The sequence below is a fragment of the Podarcis muralis genome, chromosome 1, assembly GCF_964188315.1.
Source record: "Podarcis muralis chromosome 1, rPodMur119.hap1.1, whole genome shotgun sequence".
NCBI classification, from domain to species: domain Eukaryota; kingdom Metazoa; phylum Chordata; class Lepidosauria; order Squamata; family Lacertidae; genus Podarcis; species Podarcis muralis.
Window position 1 is genome coordinate 64,182,690 of NC_135655.1, and position 14,915 is coordinate 64,197,604.

General features: G+C 41.7%; 1 protein-coding gene across 3 annotated transcripts in view; it reads left to right on the forward strand.

Moving 5' to 3' along the window:
* ELP4 (elongator acetyltransferase complex subunit 4) overlaps positions 1-14,915 on the forward strand; it is a 147,349-nt gene that overhangs the window by 36,283 nt on the left and 96,151 nt on the right. For all 3 annotated transcript variants that reach the window (XM_028729672.2, XM_028729681.2, XM_028729689.2), the window contains exons 5-7: positions 5,018-5,157; positions 10,876-10,960; positions 14,726-14,914. In XM_028729672.2, the coding sequence (XP_028585505.2) occupies positions 5,018-5,157; positions 10,876-10,960; positions 14,726-14,914 (414 nt within the window). The remainder of the gene's footprint in view (positions 1-5,017; positions 5,158-10,875; positions 10,961-14,725; position 14,915) is intronic.

Consider the following 14,915-nt stretch of genomic DNA (forward strand, 5'->3'; position numbering starts at 1 on the left):
CCTTGTCACTTCTGTTTGTCAGTACCTTCCTCTCTGCCTTGGGTGAGTCTGGACAGAATTCAAAGGGCTGCAAATGCATGAGGGTTTTTCGGCATCCACTTCCAGGGCAGTCTGTCATGACCCACAAACAAGCTGTCCCCCAAGATCAGAGGGACTCTCTAGGACAGCAGTCTACTAGGGGACTATAACTGGAAAGGGAAATTGGCATGTGCTCAAATCCATACAGAAGTGCTTTGCACACCGAAAGCTGTGTTCATCCTGTCAACTGCTCCTGCTCTCCTATTTCCTAGCTGGCACAATTTATTTATTTAAGGTAACTTGTATCAGGGCTTTCAGACCCAGCACCAGAAGTTTGCATGGTGCAGCAAATGCCATCATGTCTTTGTTTTTGGTTTTTAAAGTTTTATTAGCACTAGAATTAGGATTCTTAGTTTAAGGTTGCGGGTGGCGCTGTGGGTTAAGCCACAGAACCTAGGACTTGCCGATCAGAAGGTCGGTGGTTCGAATCTCTGCGATGGGGTGAGCTCCCGTTGCTCGGTCCCTGCTCCTGCCAACCTAGCAGTTTGAAATCACGTCAAAGTGCAAGTAGATAAATAGGTACCGCTCCGGCGGGAAGGTAAACGGCGTTTCCATGCGCTGCTCTGGTTCGCCAGAAGTGGCTTAGTCATGCTGGCCACATGACCCGGAAGCTGTACGCCGGCTCTCTCGGCCAATAAAGTAAGATGAGCGCCGCAACCCCAGAGCTGCCCGCCCAGCCCTGTTCCCACTGCTGCCCACGGCACCACTGCCACTCCCCACTCCATTCTTTGGTAAGCTTGTGGGGTGCACCAGGGAAGTGCTGAAAGGACCAGGAAGGTATCTTGCCCAGGCCTCCCAGAAACCTTACACCAGTCATGACACCTGTCCAGTATATCTTTAGTTTTCCTGAGGACTAGTTGGAAAATAAAGAGCAATTTTTTGGGGGGAAAGCAAGTCATTTTATACATATGTTACGTTTCCAGATTAAATTGGTAGGTATCAACCCAACATACCAGAAAATTAAATCTCAGTATCAAAAGTATAGGTAAATGTATCCTAACTAGTAATTGATATTTTTAAAATAAAATGTATCTTGTAATTTCCACACAAGCATAGGGGAGTGAGTAGTGGTAGAGAAATTTGAGAGATCCACATTAGTTTCATCCCCTTCATGCTGCCTTGGGAATTTTAAAGGTGTTAGGAGGATCTCTGACTTGCAGTTTGACAACTCTAATGTTGCAGGTACATTGTCTGGGCAGCAAATTCCAGAGGCTTGGGTATTTGTTTAACTATTTTATTTGTAATTGGCTAACCATTTGATAGGCAAAGTAAAAACAGTAGGCATTCTGTAGCTTGTACCAAGCAGGTAAAGTGTGTGTTCCTTTACCCCGCTGTCCCCCGCCTCTCTCTCACACACACATATACTCCCTCTTTTAATGAATGAACTGCTTGTATTCTTAGGGCAATATATAAACTGTCACAGCATGAAATCAATTTTCTGCCTTGATTCATCCTAAATCTGAGAATTTCTAGCACATTAGTATTGCAATTAGAAACGTTAACGGCAGACGGTAGCATAAAGACATATTCTGCTCCATGACAACTTAGGTTATTTCTCCTTGTGCAGGCTAGCTCATAGGAATCCAAGGAAAAGGTAGGCTTGAAACCACATTCAGCTAATAAATTTATTATCTCACGCTTAAGAGAAATGTATTTTTTCCTCCCTTTTGCTCTGTCTCTGTGGTCATGCTGCTGCTAAGATAGATTATTCATGCTTACTTGATTCAGGTGGGCTTTTTGCAAGCTTCCCCACTAGGCCTGGGAATGTGGTACATTGAGGTCTATTCATAGGCTTCTGACATAGCCAGGCTTTTATTGCCTGGTGTTTTATTGCGACCAAATCCTAGTCTCCACCCAGTTTGTAGGCACTGTGCTTATTCTTTAGAATCAAGAAAGGTTATCACCTACCTTAATCCATGCAACTGTGTGGATTAGGGACACCAGTGTTCCCCAGGATTCTCAAAGAGGATCCTGGAAACTTCTTGTTTCTTCTCTTTTGCTGTCTGTACTAAACTCTCTTGGGCCTCAGTGAGGATTTGCATCTGAAATAGGCAACCTGGAGCTTTTCTCAATGAAGACATCAGATCAAAGTTCAGTTAGTCAAGGCCTTTCTAAAACATTAAGGGGGCTTGGACTTACACAATAAAAAGATGAGCTCTGGCAGAGATTGCAGTAAAAACATTCTGATCAGTAATCCGGATAAAGGATAGATTATAGGGCAAAGAACAGCTCTTGTTTAAATTGCTTTGAGAACGCCCAAACAAAATAACTTGGAACTTCTGAATTTATTTTTAAACAATACTCATATTTTATTTTATTTTATTGACAGATCTTGTTCTATTTTATTACACTTTGTAACATTTAATAACTAAAATAAAAACACAGATAGCAGTTTTTAAATAATTGCTATGTACCTTCTGCATTCTGGTATAGTATAAGAAACCAAGGTTATAAGAAAATTTGTTTCTTGTTAGCAGTGTTGAATTTGTTACTGTTTTTATTTTTTGCTTATTAAAGCTTTACTTTTCCTGTTACCTTAGTTTTTTCAAACAATGTATTGTTGGAATACAGTTTTAATGATCATTTTTTACTGATTGTTTTTAAAATAAAAACCATAATAGACACAGAGATTTGATTAATTTTTGAATTTATATCATTATAAATACAAAAACCTGGTATTCAGCAGAGCAGTTCTTTATGTATGAATGGCCACCCACAAGTCTGGCCAGTTTTCTATAAAATGGGCAGGAGGATGTGAAGTTAAGACACACAACAGAACAAGAAGGTTGAGTGACAATGAACAGTGTTTTCTCACTTTTGTATGTGTGCAAAAGTGGAGCTACAATAACTTCTAGTTTATATAAAAATTAAAAAACATTCAAATTGTCATTGTGCTACAATACAACCTTTTCACAGCAAAATTCTGTAGATGTCTACTTAGAAGTAAATTCTGTTGAGTCCAGTGGCACTTAATCACATGTAAATGTGTCTAAGATTGCAGTCCCAGTAACATATTGTTCGTTTGTTTTCATGTATTTGAAACAAGAGAGAGAGAACACAATAGAAGTTATTCCTCAAAATGTTCATGCATGCAGCCATTAATATTTTAGTTACCTGGCTCATTTACAGTAATTTGAAAGAGTAAAACAAAATTCAAATTATTTGTAAAATGACTTTTATTATAAAAGTAATTTGAAAAATTGATTCTTGAACTGTTCAAAATATCCAAGTGATATTTTGCCTTTTCTCTCTGGTTACTGCAATCTGATGAGAACAAATGGGATGAGGAGGCATGTTTCTGCAGTTCACATCTCCAGTTACACTGGGAACCATTGCACACACAAAAAAGCTACATTTGCAGTTCCCTGGGGCTTCTTTTCTTCATCCAGCAGTCAAACTGTGTGCACAGTTGCCAAAACTGGACTGGGAATCATTTTTAGCATCAGTCACATTATTGTGCCTCTTAGTCTTGTCAGCAGCAGTCACATTTTTGGCACTTTTGAAATATGACTCCAGACCATTTTTCCTTCTCATGTTTCTTGAAGGAAAGTGGAACAGGGCTGCTACATAGTCATAGAGACTTCCCATCCTTCTAAACATGTACCGGTAATTGGTGTTCTCAAGCTGATAGTAATGTCCATGTAATGAGAAGGCTGAACTGCCTGCATCCTCCAGTGAATCAGGTCATGATGGCTACATAATCTCTCCAGTGCCAGAGGCTATATCTCTCTGAATACCAGCTGCTGGGGAACATGCCTAGGAAAGTTTCTGGGCTTTCTATAGGCATCCAGTTGGCCACTGTGGGAACAGAATGTTGGACAAAATGGTCCACAATGGCTTCCTATATGTTTTAGTCAATGGGTCAGCACACTGCTCTTATGTTGTTTTTGTTGTTGTTTTTGTAGAAAGATGGTTATTTGAAAGCAAACTACTTTTAGCTAGGATACTAATCAGTAGGATAAAATATCCTCAGCCTATCAGATAATGCCAAAATTCATGTGTGTCTTTTGTGTATGTAGAAGACTACCTCCACCATATGGATATCTGATGGTGGCAGCAGAAATAAAGGACCTTTGTTTCTCTTACTGGCTATATGCTGAAACAGCAGGCATAGCTGAACTAGAACATGGGCAAGGAGACGCATGAAGTAAACAAAACACAATTGCTGTGTCACCAGTAACATTTGCTGTAGGAAAAAGAGGGAAGACCGAGCTGCAAAACAGCAATTCCAGCTTCAGCCTGAGTGGAAAGACCAAAATAAAATTACTTTTTATTATGTTTGGAGGGTACCTGGAGTACCTCCCTGATAGCCTGGCCTGCATGGTTGCTTAATTCTAACATACACAATAATTCCCCAATGGCTGAGGTTTGCTCCATGGGAAAACGTGTGTATGTGTCAAAGAGGGGGGTGGTATTGTGACCACTTACATTGGTGTAGCGTGCTGACTTTAGTAGTAGTGTACACTTAAAGTTAAGGGACACGGGTGGCGCTGTGGGTAAAAGCCTCAGCGCCTAGGACTTGCCGATCGAAAGGTCGGCGGTTCGAATCCCCGTGGCGGGGTGTGCTCCCGCTGCTCGGTCCCAGCACCTGCCAACCTAGCAGTTCGAAAGCACCCCCAGGTGCAAGTAGATAAATAGGGACCGCTTACCAGCGGGAAGGTAAACGGCGTTCCGTGTGCTGCGCTGGCTCGGCAGATGAAGCTTTGTCACGCTGGCCACGTGACCCGGAAGTGTCTCCGGACAGCGCTGGCCCCCGGCCTCTTGAGTGAGATGGGCGCACAACCCTAGAGTCTGTCAAGACTGGCCCGTACGGGCAGGGGTACCTTTACCTTTACCTTTACACTTAAAGTGCAGATTATGTGAATAACCTGTTGAAAAAATGGGTATTAAATTTTTTAATTGCATTTTAACAGGGGAAACATATGCATTGTTTTCACAGGTGACCCAAGCAGCCTGTTCAAAATTTGGACACTACTTTGATTTATCAAAAACAATGGCTCCAGAATTAATCCAGAACATAAAGTGGTATGGCTTTCCCCTTCTTGAAGAAAAAGCTTTGTATCCTGATATAAAATCATGGTGAGTTTGAAAAGCTTCTGATTTTAGTTGTTTGCACAAAAACTGAGGAGGGTTTGGAGGACAAATTTCATAGACATAAAATTGTGTGCAAATAATTGTACTGTCAGGAGTAAGTTGGCCAGGCATCAATATTTATAGCAAAACCCTTTCCTTGCCATATTCTAAGCTCCACCCCTTGCAGGAGCTTCCTCTCTTAATTGCAGAGATCTTGGACTGGACAATATACGTGTTGTAGTAAGGCTGCTTGTGGTCCTTCTCTGTGGGTCCACAAAATGTAGTAGAACTAATCTGCCAAGACCACTATTATATCTGCTGCAGCTTATTTTTTAAACATCTGTCTAAATTGAGCATTAATAAATCCTGTTGTCTCTGATTGGTGGAGCTTGTGTGGAAGGAAGACCTGGGCATTGCAAGGGCCCTTGGTGCACCCCATGAGCTCTGCACACAGACGGTCTGAGGATGACTTGAACAATTAGCTTTCTTCAATATGCAAATTTGCTTTCAATTTGCATATTGAAGTAGTATGCTGTTTATTGTTTTAATCTGCTGGTGCTAGAGTTTGTTCTTTAAAATATCTTTATACAGTTTTCAGTACAAGCAGAAATATATACTTGCATTGAGAAAAGAGAGAAAAAAACGCATAAATACATAAGTTAAAAAAAAAGAATAGGAAACATTCTCTGGCATAAATAGTTTTTTTATTAGGATAATTATATATTTTTAAAAAATATTGAATGCTTTATATATTTTCTAAAAACCTGCTCAGATATGTGAGCTGCTGTAGGATGGCTTTGCCCTGAAATTCATTACTGGATATATATATATATATACTACAGCCTCCATGCAAAGCCATACTAGTTTGGAAGTAGAAGGCAGATTTTCTGTCACCATAGTGTCCATGAGCATAACACTATTTTCTGTCTCTCATAAGAATGAACAACAAGTATTAATATAAAAGAGAAATGGGTAGATTCGTGGATATCATGGGATAGGGATTAATTTCCTGCCGGCTCCATTCACCACAGCAGTCCTAGTCGCCAGGATCAGACTGATCTGCAGAGCAAATGTTCTATATAATCTATAACCCAGTGACAATATTTTCATGGGTGGGGTTTCCCCCCCCAAAAAATTGGCATCTGTTTTGATTCATCAAAAGCATGCTCCTGAACTAATCTTGACCATAGCACAATGTTACAGAATGTTGGGAACTGGCATTTAGATATTCAGATAATTCTTTCTTTTCCAGATGGTTTTCTTGCCAAATCACTTGTTGGGCTGGATTCAAGTACCCCACTTTGCTAGAGTAATGGTGAAAAAACAGTTGGGATGAAGATGATATAGGCTAGAACAGCTTGGCTGCCCCCTCAGACAGAAGCCAATATGTTCTTAGGGGGGTTTTGCCATTGCAGCTGCCACCACGTACAAGACAAGGCAGTTTTAAAAGCAGCCTGCTACTACAGCTGTGGGAGCTGCACCACATAAAACAGTAGAGAGAGTCTCATCATAGAGTACACAGTGTCCTACATTATACAGAAAGAGACTCTTTGGATTGCAGCCATAGGTTTGAGTTAAAGCTAATGGCGATTTCTATAAGCCAGTGGTTGCCATCCTTTTTGGACCAGTGGGCATATTTTGAATTTTGAGAGAATGCTGGGGTGCAAGTCCCAAAATGGTGGCAATGGGGGTGTGGCATATCATACAATGGCTGTCATGGGGTCCGGCAAAACACAATATTAGAGAGAGTACAATCATGATGCTTTCCTCATAATTGTATTTCCATACAAGAAAAGGCTTAACCTGTTGAATATCTGCCTAGAAAATAAAGTGGCAGGAGGAAAATCACATTAAAGGGGGGTGCAGTACCTCTTTAGGATCCTAGGAATTCCTATTTCCTGGTGTCTAAACCACTCATCAGTCACAACTATGACTTCACATATCAGCTAAAACACTGACAAGTGGGAGCATCCAGGCTTGCTCATTTCACAGACATTGCTTAGAACAGTACCTTCACATTTTGCTTCATGGCTTTCTTTCTAGGAGGGTTAGATACTTGATTCTTTGCGGGGGAGAGTCTGGGGACACAACTGAAGGTGCTTGGTTGGTGACCCCTGATAAATAGTCATATCTGATAGCTATATTCCTTTACAGTTGCCACCCAGGTTTCTTAATAATAGGGTATAATACAGATCCAGTATATTTTAGTATTCCAGAAAGAATATTGAATAATTGATGCTACATTTGCTTGTATTATTTGCTGCTTCGATGGGGTATATATTAAAATGGACTTAAATGAACATAGAGCTTGGATTTCCTGATAAATCTGCTAAAACAGCTTAAAATATCTCTCCTAATGGAGTCTGCTTCCCGATAATAGGCCTATTTGTCATACATTTTGATAACCTTCCCTTTGTTAAATGTTTAGAAACTATCAATAAGGAAGTCAGAGACTGTGTTGTAACTAGGATACCTCCTTACAAGCTCCTGCTTTATCAGTAACTAGATGGTTAAACAAAAAAGGATGAGAACGTATTGTTTAAACACATTAGCTGAATTAAAGTGTTGGGGAACAAATCTGTAGGAAAAATAGCTGACTTTCTGAATGCAATGTAGATATCTGTTGCCCATAAAATATGACAAATCCTACTAACAAGATTATTAGTTGGCTCTAGTTAACAAATTCACTTCCATCAGCAAATACATCACCTGTGAGCATATGTATTTTACATATTAAATTATAAATAGGGGATTTAGCTGGGATGTTTCAACTTGCATCTGTTCTATGGAGTCTTTCTGTCTCACAGAATAACAGATACAATTTTACCATTATGATTCGCCATTTGTTGACAATATAGAAAAAGATTGCTGATCATGTTATGAATGTGCAGTCATTTTCATTATTAAGCACTTTCTAAACTAGACTTTAGGCTACGGTGTTGAACCTCTTTCATCTTGGGGGCTGCATTCCTATCTGGATAATCTTCTGAGGTCCACATCCTGGTTGTAAGCAGGGCCAGAGGTGAAAGTGAGCAGACCAACAAATGTAAATTTGACCTGTGTACCATAGTATAGTTTCTACACATCTTTATACACTCCTCTTTTTCCTTAGGCATTACCAGAGTTCAAGCACACATTCCACCCATGCAAAAACTCTCAGGGTATGAAACAGGGCCAATGAAGAGTGTGGTCCGGGGACAGTTTGAAGGACTAGGTAGAGGCCTGGAAGGTAGCACTCCACCTCCAGGCCTGAGGATCCCAACTCCAACTTTAGGTCAGTTCCATATTCCTTAATCTGTTATCCAACATAACTCAGATGAAAATCAGGACATTTGTGAAACTAACTGCCTTAAACAAATTGATAGATTCCACAAGCTTTCCTGCCGCCACCCACATGACCCCTTGCAAACTATGCATGTTCCTCCCCATGGTTTGCTCATGGTTTTGTGGTTATGGCCGCCGCCACCACCAGGGGAGGGAAATGCACCACTTCCCCAGGAAAAGGTCCTAGAGTCCACCCTTCTTCTTTCCAAAACCTAGTAAGCGCTAACAAGGCTCTGGGAAGGAGCCCTTGTGCCTTCTTCTCAATGCTGCTGCTGCCCCAGGAGCTGCTTCTGTGGCCCCTGTCTGCTGGCCGGGAGAAATTGGGGTGCCCTGAGAGCAAGTCAGAAACTGTGGCGGCTTAACTCATTCTGTGGCCATCCTGGCCAAATTGGAATTGTTGAGGGGTATGTAATCATATTGAAATGAATGCACTTCAGCATGTGCAACTGCTAAGCAAAGTATTTTAATTTAATTAATTGTCCAGATGTAAGCATAAGGCTTGATTCAACCAATGGGTTCTGCTAGCACAATGGGACTTCCCCCTTTATTCCTCCACACCCACCCCAAGTGGTTCAGGGGGTCAAGTGAACTCCCAGAACAGGGTGGGAGTGGGGAGGCAGGATCATTCCACCAGGCAAGCAGAAATGCTTTTGCTGATAGAACAATCTTCTTAGTGCTATGTTGATTCCTACCATAGAATTTGAGAATATGATCTAAATAAGGTTTTCCTCTTGGATTTGTTTACACAGTAAATAAAGCAGAATATGATATGTGGTAAAAAAAACTTATAAGTATATGAAACTGACAAAAGTGTACAAAAAGAACACTGGTTGAGAAAAATTGGGTGACTTGGTAGAGAGGTAATGTGGCTGAAACATCAAATAGAACAAAATAGAAGGCATTGTGGTAGTTTGGTGATGTGTTTTTTGTGTTAATTCTATGAAACAGGTTTATGTATGGGTCCATGTTACAATAAGCTTTTCCTTCCAAAGATGTGCTTTCTTTGTTATAAATGACATTTGAAGTAGTTCTAAGCTGGAGTACACTAATTAACGTAAAACAATGTCACGCCTCTGCCAAGCTCAGAGAAGGTCACTGGTCCAGGGCAGTTGGGGGTCCAGTTATGGTGCACACCGACTGAAATTTAGAACAGGCAGACAGTCATCTAGAGGGTCAGGGACTTATGATCTTGTTGAATGTGGGTTGGTGGTCAGATTCCAGAGCAGCCAATGAGAAGGAAAGGTGAGAGAAGCCTATTCAGTTTCCCACACCAACAAGTTGTTCAGACTGATCAGTCAGGCATTTATAAGACCTGATGGGTCCAGATTGGCCTGTGAAGTCAACTACAGTGGTGCCTCGCAAGACGAAATTAATTCGTTCCGCAAGTTTATTCTTCTTGCGAGTTTTTCGTCTTGCGAAGCACGGTTTCCCATAGGAATGCATTGAAAATCAATTAATGCGTTCCTAGGGAAACCGCTTGCCAGGCTGGCGGTGCGGAGAAGGGCTTTTCTCCCCACCGCAAGCCTTCAGGACAGGCACGGGAACAGAGGGGAAGGCGGCAGCGCTTTCCCTCTGTTCCCGGGGCTTGCGTGGGAGGAGGGTTTTTCCTCCCCACCGCCAACATTCAGAACAGCATTCTGAATGTTGGCGGTGGGAAGGAAAACCCTCCTCCCACCCCAAGTCTTCAGGAAAGCCATCCGAAGCCGGGCGGCGGGAGAAGGTGTCCCCGCCCCCCCGCCCGGCATCGGAGCTTCGTTCCGATGGCGGGCGGCGGGAGGAGGTGTCCCCGCCCCCCCGCCCGGCATCGGAGCTTCGTTCCAATGGCGGGCGGCGGGAGAATGCGTTCCCGCCCCCCCGCCCGGCATCAGAGCTTCGTTCCGATGGCGGGCGGCGGGAGGAGGTCCGAGGACAGTGGGGAAGACACGCTGCGCTTCCCCGCTGTCCCGGAGATTTCCCTATGGGCTTTCGTCTTGCGAAGCAAGCCCATAGGGTAAATCGTCTTGCGAAGCAACTCGCAAACGGAAAACCCTTTCGTCTAGCGGGTTTTCCGTCTTGCGAGGCGTTCGTCTTGCGGGGTACCACTGTACCAATACTGAAGCCTGAAGACCCACTGATGTGAGTCTTCCTCGTTTGCTGAGGAATGAGAGCATGGAGGATGCAGGAGGTAAGGTGCTAGATACTGGCTGTTGTATGTGTTCGTTTAAGATAAGACACACTTACAAGCCTTACAAGCAACCTTATTGAGCATGTGTAAATATTCATATGATTAACTTATTCAAAAATTTCATTGTTTGGTGGAGAATTGTAATGTATCACCTTTCATTTGCAAAACTATGTTTTTAATGTTATTCCTGTTGTTAGAATGTATTTATTAAGTCAAGTATTCTCCTTTCTCTCTAGTAATATGGCCGATGGTTATACCAGACTTCTTCATTCTATTCAGAAAGTCATTCATCAGCAAGGATTTGATGGCTCCACTCCCCAGGTATTAAGCAACTTCATCTACAAGCATGCAAATACAATTTTCATACTGTTTGAAAGGGTGATCCAGCAGTGAACATGTGGTTTCCAAGCTATGATGAAGTAAACAGCAGCTATTTTTTAAAGTTTTTACTGGTAGACCACATGCTTTGTATTCAGAAGGTTCAATCTCTTACTCTTACTCTTACAATCTCTTACTCTTCTAGTTAAAGAATCAGATACATGGTACTGAGCAGCAGCAGACTTGGAAACTATGGTGCTCTGTGTGAGGCCAAATTTGATGCTGCCTCTGCCCGGCTTTGGGAAGGAGATGTGAGGGCTCTGACAGGGTCCTAGAGCCCTCCCATCTCCTTCCCAAAGCTGGGAAAGCACTAAGCTTTGGGAAGGAGGTGGGTGGACTCTATGACCCTGTCAAAGCCACAGGCCTCTGTCCCTAAGCCCTGCGCCTCACCAGGCTTTGAGTCGGCGCCCAATGCATGCATACCACTCGCATAGCCATGTGCTGAGAGTGGCCTCTGCTTGAGAGTCATTGCCAGCCACAGTTGACAGTATTGGTTAGATAGGCTAATGCCGTGTAAGGTAGCTTCCTCCCATTAGGCTTTTTCTGTTTTTGACAAATGTGAGTAGCTTTGGCAAATGCAGTAATAATCCATTAATAAATGCATTTTCTATACAACTACCAAATATTAATGAAATATTACACCACTGGTGGTAAGTTACATGTGATTACTGTAGCATAAGGTCTTTTTTTAAAGAATTTTTTTGTCTTATTGTTAAAAAACAAAATCTGAGTCTTACACCATGCCTTTGCCACGGTCTCTCGTGTACACTGCTCCATATGGGAGATATTTTCTGCTGCCAGGATCCCTCCCGTGCATGAAAATCTGCATTCATGGGAGGGCTGGGAACTCTCTATATCATCCACTAAATATTATAGACCAAAACAAAACTTCTGATCCAGAGGCCAAGATCAGAGGCATGTGCAAATGCATAAAGTGCTAATGCAGTCATGGGAAGGTGTGGTAGGGAACTAGCTTTTACTTCCTGCTGCAAAAGCCCCTCATACTAGATTGAATGCTGCTTGAAAGGCCCTCTGAATTTCTGTACATCCTGCACAGCTTATCTTCAGGCATCTTTTTATGTAGTCTTAATTTTCAAAAGAAAACAGATTGAGTGTTATTTTATATATGCATTCTTCTACAAAGAATATATCAATTACCAGAATATAAGGTTTAGGATATTATTTAATTTATGATTGTTTAATATTCACCATTACCTACAAAATGTATTAAAGTTTATTCTAGCAAGTACCATAAAGTTATCTGCAGAGTTAATTCTGTTATTTTATTCTGTCCAAAATCAAAGCACTAATGCACTACTCTTGGGAGTTTATTCTCTGGTTAACTTGTCTCTTTAAATATGGATTCTATTTAATGCTTCTGCATTCTAGCGTAATTTTTATTAATGTTTATCAAGCAGAATTCTCCTGGTTGTTTTAGTTTTCAGTCTGTACTGAGCATAATGTGCAAGTATGTTTTCCCTTTAGTAGTTAGCAGTGTCCTTCTGGAGAAGTAAATTGGTCCCTGACAGGCACCTCTGCTTTGGTTACCATAGCAACAGGCATGTCATAACAGTTCCCCTAGTACAGTTTGTTGAGCTGCTCCTCCAACATGATGACAGGTCCTTTGGAAGAAGGAAATTGTAGAATATCGGAAGCAACAGCACCAAAGTGACATGAAAACCCTGGGAGCAGACAGCAAATAACCTGCTACTGGAAAAGAGTTTAATAATAAAAAATGTGTAGACACTGGGTGAGGGATAAAAATAGCACTAAGGTATGTCCCCAATGCTTTTTTAATAACCCAGAACTCACAAGTGGATAAAGCCATTTTTAAGACATGAAGAATTGTTTTCTTCTTTTTAAAAAAACACAACACCACAGCAAGAGGAGCCAAACACTTCGTTTCTAGTAACAATTCTGTTTCATGATTTAAAATATTTAAATCCCGCCTTTTTAAAGTTGTGCTCAAGAGGGCTAACAACAATAAATGAAAATTATATTAAGAATTGTAACAGTAGAACACTAAAAGCAGCAGAAAAACATTAAAAAATCAGAAGTGGTTGTGTGTATAAAAAAGACAGACGAATATTAAAAATTCCATGCGAAGGTGGCCCCTCATGGCCCAAAAGCTTTCCTGAAAAGGAAGCTTTTTAACCACCAAGTTGAAGGCCATTGAAGAGAGGGCAAGGCAATGCTCTTCAAGAGCCTGGTTGCAACCATTGAAAAGGATCTCTTTCTGGATTCAGCTAAGCATCCGTCTAGGATGCTGGGTTGCTGCAGGCTCTTAATCTGTTCGAAGAGCTCTTCGAACATTCATCTTTAGTGGATAACCTCATTTTTCAGTATTATGAGAAGAGAAGATTCTCTCTATCCACTTCCTTCACACCATGCTTAATTTTATACACCTATATCAATCATGTCCTTACCACACCCCCATTTGCCTTTCTATATAAACTAAAAAGCCCAAAATGTAACCTTTCCTCATAGGGGAGTTGACCCAGCTAAATAATCATATTGGTTGCAGGTAATGAGAGGCTTTATGCACCAGAGTCAGTGCCTTAAATTGGGTTCAGTAGCAAACAGGCAGCCAGTACAAAACGTTAAGGATTGGTGATAAATGATCCACTTTGCAGTCCCAATTAGTAACCAGGCTGCTGCATTCTGCACCAGCTGCAGCTTCCAGATGTTCTTCATGGCAGTCCCATGTAGAGTGCATTGAAGTAGTCTTAATGACAGCTTACCAAAGCATGTGCAGCTTGTAGCTAGGCCCTCCCAATCCAGGAAGCACTGGGCTTAGACACTCCTTGCCACTGAAGATACCTGAACTTGAAGTGACAGTGGCTCTAAGAGCACCTCCTCCCTCCCCCTAAGCAGTGACCCTTCTCTTTCTGAGGGTGTGCAGATTTATCCCAAACAATCTAATTTCTGAAACCCTGAATCATGGAATTGCTCACCCACAGTACTTCTGTCTCACTGGGATTCAGACTCAGATTTTTGGCCCTCTTCTATTCTGTTACTCCTTCCAGACACTGCCCCAACACTTGTACACCCTCTCCTGATTCAGATGGTAGAGCTGTGTATTATGCCCATACTGATTACATTGTGCTCCAGATCCCTGGATGGCAGCTCCATAGAGTTGTTGTTTTTTTTAAAAAAATCCAGACCTAATGAAATCCTACAGAATCCTGCCACCCAAATGCCAAAGGCTGAGCATAAGTTTCCAATCTGCAGAGAAATTAAGGAGAACCAACAACGTAATCCATCAGGGTGACCAAGGTTGTTTCAATGCTTAATCAGTGCTGGAAACCAGCTTGAAATGAGTCTACATAACCACATTCATCCAGACAAGCTTGAAGCTGAGCACCACCTCAATCAAGTGATGGTCTCGCTCAATACACCTTGCTCATTCTGTTCCCTAGACTGAAAAACCCTCTCAAAAGAAATGAGAGACTTTAACAATCATACAGAAGCTTTCTGAGGCATCCTCAGATTTTAGCACAGGGGGAGTTGTGGGACAGCTTAGGGGGAAAGCCTGTGAGTGGCAGTGCATTTTGCTCTTGGATTTCCCTATAAACCCACCTATTCCTTTCTCTCATTTCCACCTCATCCCCCTGCTCCCTGATCCCAACAAGGATATTCTAGAGTTTATTTCTTTCCTTTCAATATTTCAAATGTTACTGAATATGTTACCTTTTTTATATTTGACAGAAGAAGCAAAGAAACATTTTGAGGATTGGAATTCAGAGCATTGGTTCAGTACTATGGGGTGATGACATTTGTAGTACTGAAAATCCACAAAATATTCATAGTCTCACAAAATTTATGTATGCTCTCCGTGGTCTCCTTAGAACATCTTTGTCTGCCTGCATTATTACTATTCCAGCTCATCTGATCCAGG